This window comes from Cystoisospora suis (assembly GCF_002600585.1).
Source record: "Cystoisospora suis strain Wien I chromosome Unknown contig_6700, whole genome shotgun sequence".
NCBI lineage: Eukaryota > Apicomplexa > Conoidasida > Eucoccidiorida > Sarcocystidae > Cystoisospora > Cystoisospora suis.
Window position 1 is genome coordinate 348 of NW_027159487.1, and position 12,163 is coordinate 12,510.

The following is a 12,163-nucleotide window of genomic DNA, read 5'->3' on the forward strand; positions in this document are numbered from 1 at the left end:
AAGAGAAACTCTAATGTAGGTCTAGTTGGTCGTCGTGAAAGAATTGATGCGCTATTCTATCTCTCAAAAGATACACGTGAGATTTCCATCCAGGGACTAGTATAGGCATGCAAGGGCCTCATCCGTGGAGGCTGGGGCAGGTAGGTTTCAAGAGTTTTATGGTGCTGTCCTATATATGTTACGGTGTACATACACCCGGACAGCAGAGCCCATGTTTGAGACTTTCATTTGCACCCCCGGGCACTCGGATGTTTCATTCCCGTATGACTTTTTTCCTTGTTGAGTCTGCGTATGTGTTTTTTTCTTATTCGTCTTTTCACCGACATAGCAACGGTGAGAATAGTAAACCAGACATAAAGAAGAAGAGATCTACGTAAGTATACAAAGGTGAAGGTTATCTGCCTTTCTACCGATCTGGGATGAGGAGCTGAAGAAAACTCTCCTTACGAAGGAGGGGGGCATGCAGGCAGACTTATTTCCCTTCTTTCATTCTCGCTGCTCCGTCCTGCATGCGAAGCGTTCTACGTCCACGTTTCGAAAAGTGTCTTTTTCTCTTCTTGCCTCCCTAAAGTCTTTCTATCTTTCTTCCAGCAAAAGAAGCAAACAAATACGGATGAAACTCTTTCTCTTCTTTCTTTCTTTTCTGTTCCTTTTTTACGAAGAAAAGATCAGCCATCGCTCCTACTATAACGGAGATAGATGTATTCTTTTCGAGAAAGGTAGCAAGCAGAAGAAAACGAAGAGAAGGAAATGTCCGGAGAGATGCTAAAGTTCAAGCTGGGAAAGGTGTAAGAGTTAGGCATCTAACAGCGTCCCGCTTGTATGGAGTTCTTAAATTGGAGGAATGGATTTTTCCTTAGATCAATACTTTATTCTTCATCTTCGTCATGAATGTATCTACCTATGTATCACTGCTCGTTTCCCTGTCTGTTCCTGTCGGTGCTTGTCTTGGTGAATAATCCCGAAAGGGGGGAAGAGTGATCTGACTGAAACTGCCGTAAGGTGGCTCATCATCTCCGGCTTGTTTATTGGTCGTATCGAGGGCTTGTTTTGTGCGACATCCTGTCAGTTCATATACTATACGAAGCCAGCTAGCTAGTCATCTGCATCTCCCAATAGCCGGCGGCGTCGATGCTTGCTGTTGATCGGTGTCCTTCTAGTGTCTATGTTTATGTAGATGGAGACGCTTTCTTCTTACAGTGATGATTCTCTTGAAGAAAGTGGAAGAGCCCCCGTGCAGTGCTGGAGAGCAGGGCGGAGGCGAAGAGAAACGCGGGTCTTGAGAAAGTACAGTTCAGTCCGAAACCCCTTCACGGGCAGATTCGGAAAATGTATGAGAATAGACACGTAAAACTAGTGATGGAGAGACGCAGGCTCCTTCTATGCCCAAGACGATCGCTAACGACGGCGGAATTTTCCTCTTGCTTCATGAGGTTCCGCTGAATACCCTGGTGACTTACGGCTAGGGAGACTATTGGTGATTCTTCGCAAAAAAATAGCAACTCTAGTGGCTCTGGTACGGACAGTCGGTTGGCACACTTTCAGTGCTACAATGGATCGGACAGGGTTTCTTTTCTTCCTCCTTCGTGAACGACGCAACGTACAGGCGGATACTACATGGTCCCACTCATACCACTTCCGAACTGGGGGGTTATACTCTGAATAACGAATAGAGAGCCTAAAGGTAGTAGGAAGTAAGATACTGCGTACATTGCGAGACTCCCGGCTTCCTCCTTTTCCCTCGCGTAGTGAACTGCAAGCAGCAGGTGCTACGGACTACTAGCAAGAAGTTCCGATCCATCCGCGCTGTTTCAGCACCCATCTCCTGAGGGAGTAGTAGTCGCGGTGTACATACAGCTCAAGTCCCGCTCGCAAGCACATCCCGAGTCGCAGAGGGACTTGGGTTGAAAGCAGGCAAGAATTATGTCTTTTGCCTGTCGCTGCGGTTTTCTTTTCGATTGGAACACCGAATGCCGATGGCGAGCCAGGACGGGCAAGATACAGACGTAGAAAAAGATATCCCGGGAGAAAGGAAGTATACAAAAGGCAACTAATGGTTTCTTGATGAGAGACAAGGATGTCTCTAAAAGGTTTGATTCGATATGCAACCACTGAGTCATAGGGTGAGCTTCGAGCTTACAAAGCCTGTCGAATGGTAACAGGAGGAGGTATGAACAAGAACGACTGTAGGAGAAGTTGCATAGAATTCTTAAAGTAAAGGGATCACGGTAACCTGGCTCATGTTCATAAAGAACAAGAATAGGAAAGTCCACGAGTCTCTCTCTTGTTCTTTCGCGAACCAAACAGAGAGGAGAGATACCGGTAGAGAGGAACACATCTTTAAGTTGATGCTGTCTATCGTTTAGCAGATTTTCTTGGCCTATCAGACTTGAACTTCCCATCAGGGGGCAATACTCTAGTTGGCTTTCTTTCATAGAGCCCGGCCTCACTTTCACAACGGACCAAACTCGAGTGTGGTTCGTTTGTAACCTGGGCCGATTCTCTATAGTCATATCAAAGGATTTTCATTCTAGCCCTGTTCTTCAGATAGAGTATGACCTCTTCTGTGCCTTTTCTAGTTCCTCACAGACGTAGAAAAGTTCAAAATGAGCGGGAGGTTTCTTGTGTTGGTGTTTCTCTGGAGAGTAGCTGCTGTCTCCGAAGCGGCGAGATAACGGTGATGTTTCATGACGAGGTGGAGGAGGTAGTGCACGGCAGTCCTGTTGTACTTTCCAGTCATTCTCCTTATGTTCCGCTCTCATTTCAAGAGGTCAAAAACAGCCAGAGGTGGAATGCCTTGGAAGTGAGAGGAAGATAAGAGCTTGTGCTGGTTCTCTTTCTTGGCCGCAGTCTCACTATTTTCCCGTTCCGGAGTCCTGTATAATGAATTATCGAGACCGGCATAGCGATCAAGAAAGTAGAGAAAAGATGGGAGAAATAAGAAATGTCTTCTTTAGTAATCATCTCAGGTATATTCTTGTTCTATGGGTCTAGTTCTAGAAGCAAAGGAAGATGATCGCCACAAGGGCGCGGTGGTGTCCCAGCCTCCTCGGGGTAACTTAGATGTGTCTGGGTCGTTGGGAGGTTGTCGGCAGGTAGGGTTCCTGGGAGGAATTTCTCTGTAGTCCGGGCATTTGAAATGCATCACGGATTTCTGCCGTTCCTATGGCAACTTTCCCAGGAGGAGTGGGTTGCATTGAGTACATCTTTCTCTCTTCTGCTTCTTTTCTATCACTCGTGTCGAATGACTTCGAAGGCCCTATCTCTACTTCGTGAGTTAGACACAGGGCGACGTTGTGGATCCCCCGCGGGAGAGAGGCTACCACAGCCCCGTATAGAAAGGAATTAGTGGCTGGCATCCTTGTCTCTGTTTTTCCACCTTCTTGTATTTTTTTCCGTTCTCCTCTACATCCTCCTCTCTCTCGTCCCTTGGTTTGTTGAAGCTGCGCGTCTCTGCGCTTCTTTTACTTCTCTGCAAGACACTTCTAGATGCAGGCGAAGACATGTGCCGTGGCTGGGCATCGATTTCCTATGAATTGTCGGAAAGAGGAGGACACATTCATAAAACGGGTTACTTCCTTCTCTCGGCAACAAGGATTCCCCGGACGCTTTTTTTCACTTTCGCTCGTCTTGGCCGTAGCAGGCAAGAGGAAGGATGACGGCAGCGGGAAATCATCACCGAGCCATTGTGCCTAGGCAAGCTACAGCCTGCCCAGGGAAGCTGACTCCACCCTATGCTGTGGACGGAGATGACCCACTTTTCAGTCGTCTCAGTAGTAACCAACAGCCTCCTGTATCGATGTGGATAACAGGTGTTCCTCGTCCAAGGTCTCCCCGCAGCGTTCTGTCGGAGCAAAGCGGACAGCACGGGAGGTTTCCGAGGGCGACAGCAAACCATCATCTAAGAGGAGGGTGCGAGTGCGGTGCCGAATCTCCGTTATCGTGTAGCTACAATTCTGCTAACTCCGATAGAAGACACGAAAGGGCTGTACGGGAAAGCGATCTCTACTTATCGCATGAACCTGCAGTTTCCAGATCTCAAAGCCGGAAAGAACGGCCGGTGAACTCGCGGCCCATCCCTGAAGGAAATTCCCCGGTAGTTGCAGGACCCGACCCGCACAATAGATTCCCCGGAGAAGGAAGTCGACGCAGCCAGTCTAGGACGGATAGTATGAAGCCAGGGAGGTTGACGAATGCCGTTCCTACTTTTCTTCCTGCTGCTGGTTCTTGGCAAAGAAATCTCCCGTCTAACGACTCCATACCGTTCTTTCCCCAAGACGGAATGGAGGAGGTTGGGGCTCGTTGTCGCTTTCGTGGTTTCCCGGGACGAGAAAAAACTGGGAGGAAGAGGGTCGGTCAATATGACAGCGTCTATTCAACGGACTACGTGAATTACTATGCCGCCCACGGGCCGTGTCAGTGGAGAGATGCTAAAGACGGTAGGTGTAGGAGTTTTCTCTTGGTTTTCGTCTTCCTTCGGAGAAGACACCGCGACACAGAAGGTAGCTCATGAAATCCGGCGTCTCCGACCCCCGCGCGTTGGTCTTTTTGCATGTCAGTCTGGTCCGAGGCTTTCGCACCCTTCTCTCGCTTTGTTCGTATAACTTGTGTAGAGGCATTGAATATTACCACATGTGTCAGCATTTCCCTTTCTTATCTCTGGCGTCACCCGAAAGAAACACAGGGGCAGTGACCGAGGCGAGAGAATAGTGCATAGTGACCAAATGTAGTCTACTTATTAGAGGAAAAGGGCTTCTCGATCACGAGTTTCACCGTTTGGGTCCACTGTTGCGTCGCGTCGTCTCACGTAGACCGTCTGCTACCACTGACACCAGCTTACAAGAGAAGGAAGGTTTCCTATGTGTGTTGTTTTTTTGGTGTTTTAGAGCATTCTCATCACGAAAGAGCGGGTCTGCCGTCAGCGCGCTGCCCTGTTCCGGAGCAGTCCTGGCCAACCACATCTGCCCTTCAGTCGGCTCCCCCCTACACCCCTAGGCACGCAGCGTCGGACTGCCTAGAGGCACACGTCTATCCCGAGAACACTACGTACAGCCAGCGTCCTCCGTGTCGGGCGACACCTCCCTCAGCGTCTTGTCCCGACTGTGTCTCTCATCCTTGCCCTCACAAAAGCACTATTCACCGACAACCGAGATGCGTAACTCCGCCTGAAGAGATTGGTGCGCTGCAGTGCTGTCACGGGCGGACAACAATTTGCGATCACTGCTGCTGTACAAACGTGCGGGATGCTTCTCCCGTTACGTGTCGCTCACGGCACTCCCCTAGAGGGGTCTCACCAGTACCGGAAACACTCTGTAACCCACATTTCAACCACGCTCAGGTCGAGCCTGAGGCGGCCCCTGTGACATTTCTCGATCAGCCGGCTCCCATTGCTGGCGCCTTCGACTATCCAGATGCAGAAGGGTACGTCCGATCTCACGGAGGACCCGCGGAAGACTTTGGCTATACGAATAGTCGTACTACTAGCCAATGGCAAGCGTATGAGGGAGCTGACAAGTTGGCGCCAGGCGCTCGGAGAGGCTCCGTGACGCCTCGGTCACTTGGTCTACCGAGTTTCGACCCTAAAGACTACAAGTAAGAGCTTCTCCTGCACTGTCCGTTTCTGAGTAGGCTCCATTCGTCTTTCGTTCTATTCTGTGGGAGTCAGGGGGGCCTCCTTAGCAGTCGCTTTTGAAAACTGTATCTACTACCATGATAGTTTGGCGGCGCTGGTGAAGCGGCCAGTGCCGCTAGGAGGCAACTCTCAGTCAACTGGCATTTCCTTCGCAAATGTTCTGTGACAGCCCGAGCTGAGTGGGGCGTACCCTAATGATTTCACTTCTTCTGAGTCAGCGCAAAGAGCTGATTGTCGAGCATGTTAGTGATTTGTGTCCATGGAGTGATACCCAGGAATTTCAGGCGTTAAATTCTCCGAGTAGACGTGGGGTAAGGGGCAGGAGAGGGGCTGACATCCATGCGAGATAAACCGAATTTGTGTGCCGTTTGTGTAGGAATCTTCCTTTACAGGAACTCCGCCTTGTGCCACCTGCTGGCCTTCCCAGTAACAAACACTATTCGATCATTCGCTTTTGATCCGTCTGCGGTAGGACGCTGTCCCGCCGAAAAGGCGGCACCCCACACCGAAGGTCACTACGCATCGCTCTGCCTGTAGCAGAACAAGTGGTCTTTGTAAGGAGGATGCCACACGTCTGGAGTAGTTCCAGTGTGCTTGTTGATACTGCTGGGACAGGCTGATCGAACAGCTGCTATCTTGCTGAAAGGGCCGGAGATTTGTTCCTTTGCTACGACAGGAACCAGCTTTGGTCGATTCCCCGCGAGAGACTTCAGGTGTACCAATCCCTCCAGTAAACTGCGAGGTGTTGCCGGCTTCTTTTTCCAGTAGCTCGAACACGACTTTCGTAGTATGCGTGTATCTTCGCGAACGGGGAAGTTTTACCTCCTTGTGTTCGAGAAGTCCAAAAGCTGGCCGAGCGGGTGACCGCCCTTTCATAACCTTGAGACACACACCGTGGGAATATTCTTGGCTCGCCTGTCGGCTGGGAAGAAGCTCCCGGCGGTTTGCCAAGGGAGCTCATCAGGTGGTCCCGGGTGGGCAACCAAAGCCGCAAGTAGATGCGGCCCTGCACCCCAAGGCGGAAGAGGGCTGCACGGTCAACAAGACTGTTTCATGTCAGCCCTTCAGGGCTTGGCATAGCTGCTTTCAAGCCACAAACCAGACTTTCGTTAGATACGAGTGCCCGTCTTGGCACTTCTTCTTGTTTTGACGCCAGCGATCTTGGGTGTTCCTGACTAATTCTGTTGATGTCGCTTGCCCACCGCAGTCAAAGACACAATGTTCTGAGGCGCGGTGGCTGAAAGCAAATCTAACTCTGTCTGAACTCCTCCTGGAAGGGGCGGTATCTCTGTCGTTTTTAGTGTCTTGGCACATCTGGGTTAGTCTTGATTGAACCTGCCGTCGGTACAGTGCGCTGGTCCTTTCGCCTGTGTCAGCGAACGCAAAGCTGGACAGCCGCCATGTTAACCACGATCCGTCGGATCCGCGAATCAGACATTTCTTTCTGAGGTGGGACCGCACTTCACTATGTTGATTGTCTCTGCTTCACGTGTCCAGATGGTCAAGCGCCACAGCAGCAACCTGCAGTTAGGCGCTCGTCCTGGTCCTCTGATCCTCGGCTAAGGGGGAAGCGGTAAGATCGTTCTCGACACAGGGAGTAGGAGCAGCTTCGCACGAACACACGCCGGACTCAAACACAGAAAAGAATGGAGACTAATGTAGGCTCCTTGTGGAGTCTGAACAGCCCTTCAATGTAGCCGCACCTGTTCCACTGCGATGTCCGAAGTGTCTCCGGATTTTTCTCTGGGAGCAGGTGGGCCCGGGGACCCGGGCGTCGTTAGGTAGTGTGACGTGTCACACCTGTTACCAGTGCTCTCTGCGCTTCTAAGGAATCAAGACTCATGCTAAGCTATATCGAATTCCAGATTACTCCCAAGGCCACCTAAAACACTAGCGCCAGAAGGCGCTCTCTACGTGGCTAGAGTCTTCGGAAGTTTACTGGCTCGCTGAGAGAAATTCCTGTAGAAACTCCCAAACTTAGCACGCTTCCGGCTACTGCTCTGGCCCTTGAGTGCTGTACTGTTGTTACGCATGCCCCTTCGTTATCGCGGAGTGGTTTTCCTCCTCCACAAACTACCATGTTCCGGCATGTTTTGCCTTGTTAGCAGTAAGAGGAGGTTCTCGTGTGCTTAGCTCGGCCAGGAAGAGGCACTTCGTCGCCTTCGACCAACACAACCTCACCGTGCACACCCTGTCAACCTTTGAGCCACAGCGGATACTCCACGGCCCAGTCATTAGAGAGAGAAGCAAGCCTATTGACAGTTCACGCGGAGAAGAGGTATGGATGTCCTGTGAGTACTCTTTGCTTTGCTTTCCTTCCACGACTGAAGACGCACGTATCGCCCTAGACCGGGCGCTTCACCAGGATTCCGGCTAAAGTATGTTTCGTGTTGTTTGTCTCGATAAGAAGTATTCGTACCACTAGTAACGCCTTAGCCTGCCGTAGACGAGGAAGAGTCGCTACCAGCGTGGCATTAGAAGATTCAGCACGGATACCAAGTAGGCCGAGCGCGATACGTATACAATCTACCGCTAGCATCATTTTGTGCGGGTGTTGTGCGTGTTGGAGCTGAACTAAACTCCTTACTATGCAACCCTCTCAGGCTTCTACTGAGCTTCTCTCGTCTCCTCATTATCTTGTTGGAGGAGGAGTCCACAGTTTTGCGAGAATATATGTTGGTCCGCCTTGCGCGCACACAGTTGGAAGGACGCTGTGACAATGGAGCGACCGAACCACCCGTGCTCTCAGTCAGTTAGTGTGAAACCCGGCCAACCATCGCGCTTTAATGTGTGGCACGGCGACGCCGCCCAGTTTGGGAGAGACGATTTTAAACGATCGATGTCGTCCTTTTCGTTTTTCTCTTTCATCTTTTCTATAGAAAGCATCCTTTCCAGAAGAACCCTGTCGTTTCCACGGGTCCTCCTTCTGAGACAATATCCGTTTGTAGTAGTGTGTATGTACACCGCATACCATCTTTGGCTTGTTGTACGCTTGCTTCCCTTTTCTCTTCTCTCGTTCAACACGACACCCCATTTTTGTGTCATCTTTCATCTGATTCCGTGCAAGAAAGGTAACATACAACACAGTGCACTCGTTCCTTATTCTTTTGTTCCTTGTCTGACGAAGAGATTCGTTCGTAACCGTCTCGTGAACCTTGAGCTTGTCTCTTTGCTTCCTCTCATGCATTACACGTAACATCTCTCTGCCGGTTCTTGAGCCTTTTCGTCTTCGGATCCCCCGTGCCATACACCGATGAAGTATGCCCTAACACGATTCTTCTCTCAGATTTCCTTTAAACCAGACTTTTCTTATGTAAAAGCCTAAGTCGTCATTGGTTTTTTCCTTGGCTGCCCTTTCATCTTCTCTACAGGCGTTTTCCTCTCTAGCGGAAGGAAGGAGAGAAAGAGTCGACGGGTCCTTAACCACAAACAAGCCTCTCTTCCCTTCTTCTTTCTCTCTCTGTCTCCTTCCTTAAGGAGTCTCTCAGTCTTCACTCCAAGCCAACAGTGTAGTATCCGTCATTGTATTTCGACTCATTTTTACTCGAACCACAGGAGCCCAGAAGTGGCTTTTTGTTTTTCTTTGCTCGCTGTTTCTTGCTTCCCTTTCTCTTAATTGTCTTTTGTTCCTCTCTTCACCGCGATTCGTGCGGCTTCAGAACTCTCGAGGGTGATGAAGAAAAGGAAGCTTGAGAGAAGAACTGAAAAGAGCGTCCTTTTTCTATCACTCTCGGGAGACACACCACCAACAGGTTCTTCTTTTACTTGGGAGAGACAAACCAGAGATCAGAAAAGTATGATCCAGGGAATGCAAAATAAAGAAGAAGGATAACAAGGGGAGAAAGAGTTAAGTAGTGGCAGAAGACAATAAGGCGAAGAAGAAGAAGAAGAATCTTACCCCCCCATCATTCTTGTTCCTTCTACTAGGGATTGTCTGCTTTTGAGCCAGTGACCGGTATGCATCCACGTCTCTCCAGAATCCGAATCTTTTTTCTTTTTCGTTCTTCTTCTATATACATTCCGGTCTCTCTTCCTTCTTTTCTTCATGACGATTTCGCCTACAAAAACAGGGGGACTCTCTTGTTAAAGAACCCAAGTGTAAGAAGGGTATACACACCGTAAGATAGACACTTATGTTTTTCTTTCCTTCTTTCTCTCCCTCTTCATATACTCTTCAGGAACATTTATAGTCTTTTCCTCCTCTCTTGTTTCTCTTTTTCCGTGAGGCGATCTCTCTCTCTGGCTTTCTCTTCACTCCTCCGAATCCCGGTTCTACTATCTTGTGTTGTATAGAGATAATCGTCGCTCTCTTAGCATAAAAGGGATTTCTTCCTTTCTTCACTTTCTTCCTCTACGCGCAGTCTGCTTTGTCGCACTTCTTCACTTCGTTCTCCTGCTCTCTGAAGTGTCTGTACACTCCAAATGTGAGAAGAGAGAAAATAAGAGGGGGGAGCTCGCCACTGACTGGCTGTCTCTTCGTTCTTCTCAAGGACAACAGCGCCACGGGATTCTTCGTCACTTCATCCTTCAGGGCTTGTTTTCTTCTTATCTTCTTCACATCAGCACAGCTCGACTTCCCGGCATCACAGTAATCTGACTTCTTCTTTCTCTTGTTCTCTTTTTGACTTCTTCTCTTCTTCCTGGATGTGACATACGGGAGGTAGGCGGGGGCAGAGACATGCACGTAAGCTCATACACACGTAGGCTAGTTGACAGAACATCCAATTAGGGCTAGAAGCATCCTGCTTCGACCTTTGCTTCTCCTTCTCCTCTCTTTCTTTCTTTTGACCGTTGAACAAGTCTCTCTCCCTTTCAATTTCTGCTAGCATTGCTTAAGCGAGGAAGGATGGAGCAGTGGAATCGAAAATGGAGAGTAAGCCCAGAAAAGGAAAACTTCTCTCACTTTATGGTACATGCAAACGTATATCTATATGTATGTTGATATTCATGAGGTGTACGTACATTGACTGTATGTACACCTGGAAAGGTGTGTATATGGCCTTTCTGTAGAGATCTCAGCTCCTCTTGGCCCCTTAGAAGACAGATGTCGTCCTGCTTCTCGACAGAAAGGAAGTTCGTCTTTTCTCTCTAGCTTATGTATCTCTTTAAGTGAGACATTTTCTCGGATGGATCAAGACTAAGCCCCTGCCATGTGTTTCTATGTGTATATACGTGTCTGCCCATCGAAGAGTATATCCATACATACATTTTCATACATACATACCCATATTCATACATACATACATACGAGCATATTCATACATGCATGCATGTACTTACGTCTTTCTCTTCGCTTACAGTCACCTAAGATTTCTTTCTCTGTTCGCTTGTCCCTTTTTTTCTCTATTCTCTCTAGCAAAGACAACCGAGCAATGCTTTGCCACTTGGGTCTCTAATTTTGTTACTAGCGAAATTCTCCACTCTCTTCGTCTTTCTTTCCTCCTCAGCATCTTCTTTTCATTGCGAAATCTTGTTGTTCTTCTTCCTCTCTTTTGATCTATTTCTTTTTCTCTTTTCTTCTTTCTGTTCGCCATCAAGTAGATTCGTTATAATACATCACACACACTTGTTCTTTAGTATCATCTTTTGTCTTTGTTTTCTTCCTCTTCCACTTCGTACTTGTTGAGGGGATTCTTCTTCTTCTTGTTCTTGCTGGGGTGTATGTACAGTGCATCTAGACGGTGTGGTGTGAGTCGTTCCTTTCCGTACTCGTTGAGGCGGCGGTGTAGGTACACCTATGAAGATTCTCGTCTCTGACTCCTTCCTGTCGCCCTCTACACTCATTGAGATGACACCATATTTCTTGCTGTTGTTGAAGTGTATGGACACTGAAGGCTGTGTGGGGGTCGTCGTCCCTTTCTACAGTTATTTCTGAAGCGGTAGTAACGATGCTTTTTCTTTCTTATCTCCTTGTTGTCCTTATTCCTGTCAGTGTGCTCTATGTACACTGTGTTGTTGTTCTTTCTCTTCAGACATTGTGGTGTTGGTCGAATGTGTATGTGGGGTGGAAAGTATCTCAAGCTCGCGCTCGAGCTCTTCCAAAAGAGCAGCAGGCGGAATTCTGGGAGAAGCGGCATGAACACTTTGCGAATGTCATATGGAATAACATCAAAGAGTTGCGAGGTGAGATAAAAAGAAAAGAAAGAAACAGAGAGAGACGACACGCAACCGTCAAGGTGAAGGAAAGAGATTGCAAAGGGATAAGAAAGAGGAAGANNAGGATGAGATGATCTTCAATGGAAACGAAGAGGACTCGAGAGAAGAAGAGGAAGAGGAGCATGTGAGGAGTTGTGAGGAGTGTCTTATTGCTTGGGAGATGCACAGAGAACGAAAGAAAGAAAGAGCTTCATTTCATTGCAAGAGAGAAGAGCCTCTCTGCAAGTTTTGTCTTGTGCCAGCACAAGACAAAACTTCTTTCTGCTGTGCTTATCAGGGGTGGCGGTTGTCGCGTGTAAATGCGCTCGTGTCAGAGGTCTTCATCTGGTGCTCTCTTATATATGTAGATCGTGACGGTCTTCTCACTATCCACAA

The 12,163-nt window shown here is 48.6% G+C and overlaps 3 protein-coding genes across 3 annotated transcripts in view; all 3 read left to right on the plus strand.

The window, feature by feature from the left end:
* CSUI_010119 (uncharacterized protein) overlaps positions 1-1,278 on the plus strand; it is a 1,625-nt gene extending 347 nt beyond the window's left edge. Inside the window, exon 1 of the mRNA XM_068070224.1 lies at positions 1-1,278. This exon is cut by the window's left edge and continues 347 nt beyond it. Within this exon, the coding sequence (XP_067917798.1) occupies positions 461-769 (309 nt within the window). The 5' untranslated portion in view covers positions 1-460 and the 3' untranslated portion in view covers positions 770-1,278.
* A 1,868-nt stretch (positions 1,279-3,146) lies between these two features.
* CSUI_010120 (uncharacterized protein) lies at positions 3,147-6,009 on the plus strand. The gene is made up of 2 exons (XM_068070225.1): positions 3,147-4,439; positions 4,887-6,009. Exons 1-2 carry the CDS (start codon positions 3,656-3,658, stop codon positions 5,594-5,596), a joined length of 1,494 nt encoding a protein of 497 aa, XP_067917799.1. The 5' UTR covers positions 3,147-3,655; the 3' UTR covers positions 5,597-6,009.
* Positions 6,010-8,277: 2,268 nt separating this feature from the next.
* The window catches only part of CSUI_010121 (abc1 family protein), a gene marked incomplete at its 3' end in the record, with an annotated part of 8,095 nt that continues 4,209 nt past the window's right edge, over positions 8,278-12,163 (plus strand). Inside the window, exons 1-2 of the mRNA XM_068070226.1 lie at positions 8,278-10,505; positions 11,605-11,755. Coding sequence (XP_067917800.1) covers positions 10,479-10,505; positions 11,605-11,755 — 178 coding nt within the window. The remainder of the gene's footprint in view (positions 10,506-11,604; positions 11,756-12,163) is intronic.

Bases quoted from the DNA above. Each gene is read 5' to 3' on its own strand.
- CSUI_010120 (XM_068070225.1), top strand. From the start codon at position 3,656: ATGACGGCAGCGGGAAATCATCACCGAGCCATTGTGCCTAGGCAAGCT. The intron at 4,440-4,886 runs GTAGGTGTAGGA...TTGGTGTTTTAG, and splicing joins GTGGAGAGATGCTAAAGACG to AGCATTCTCATCACGAAAGA.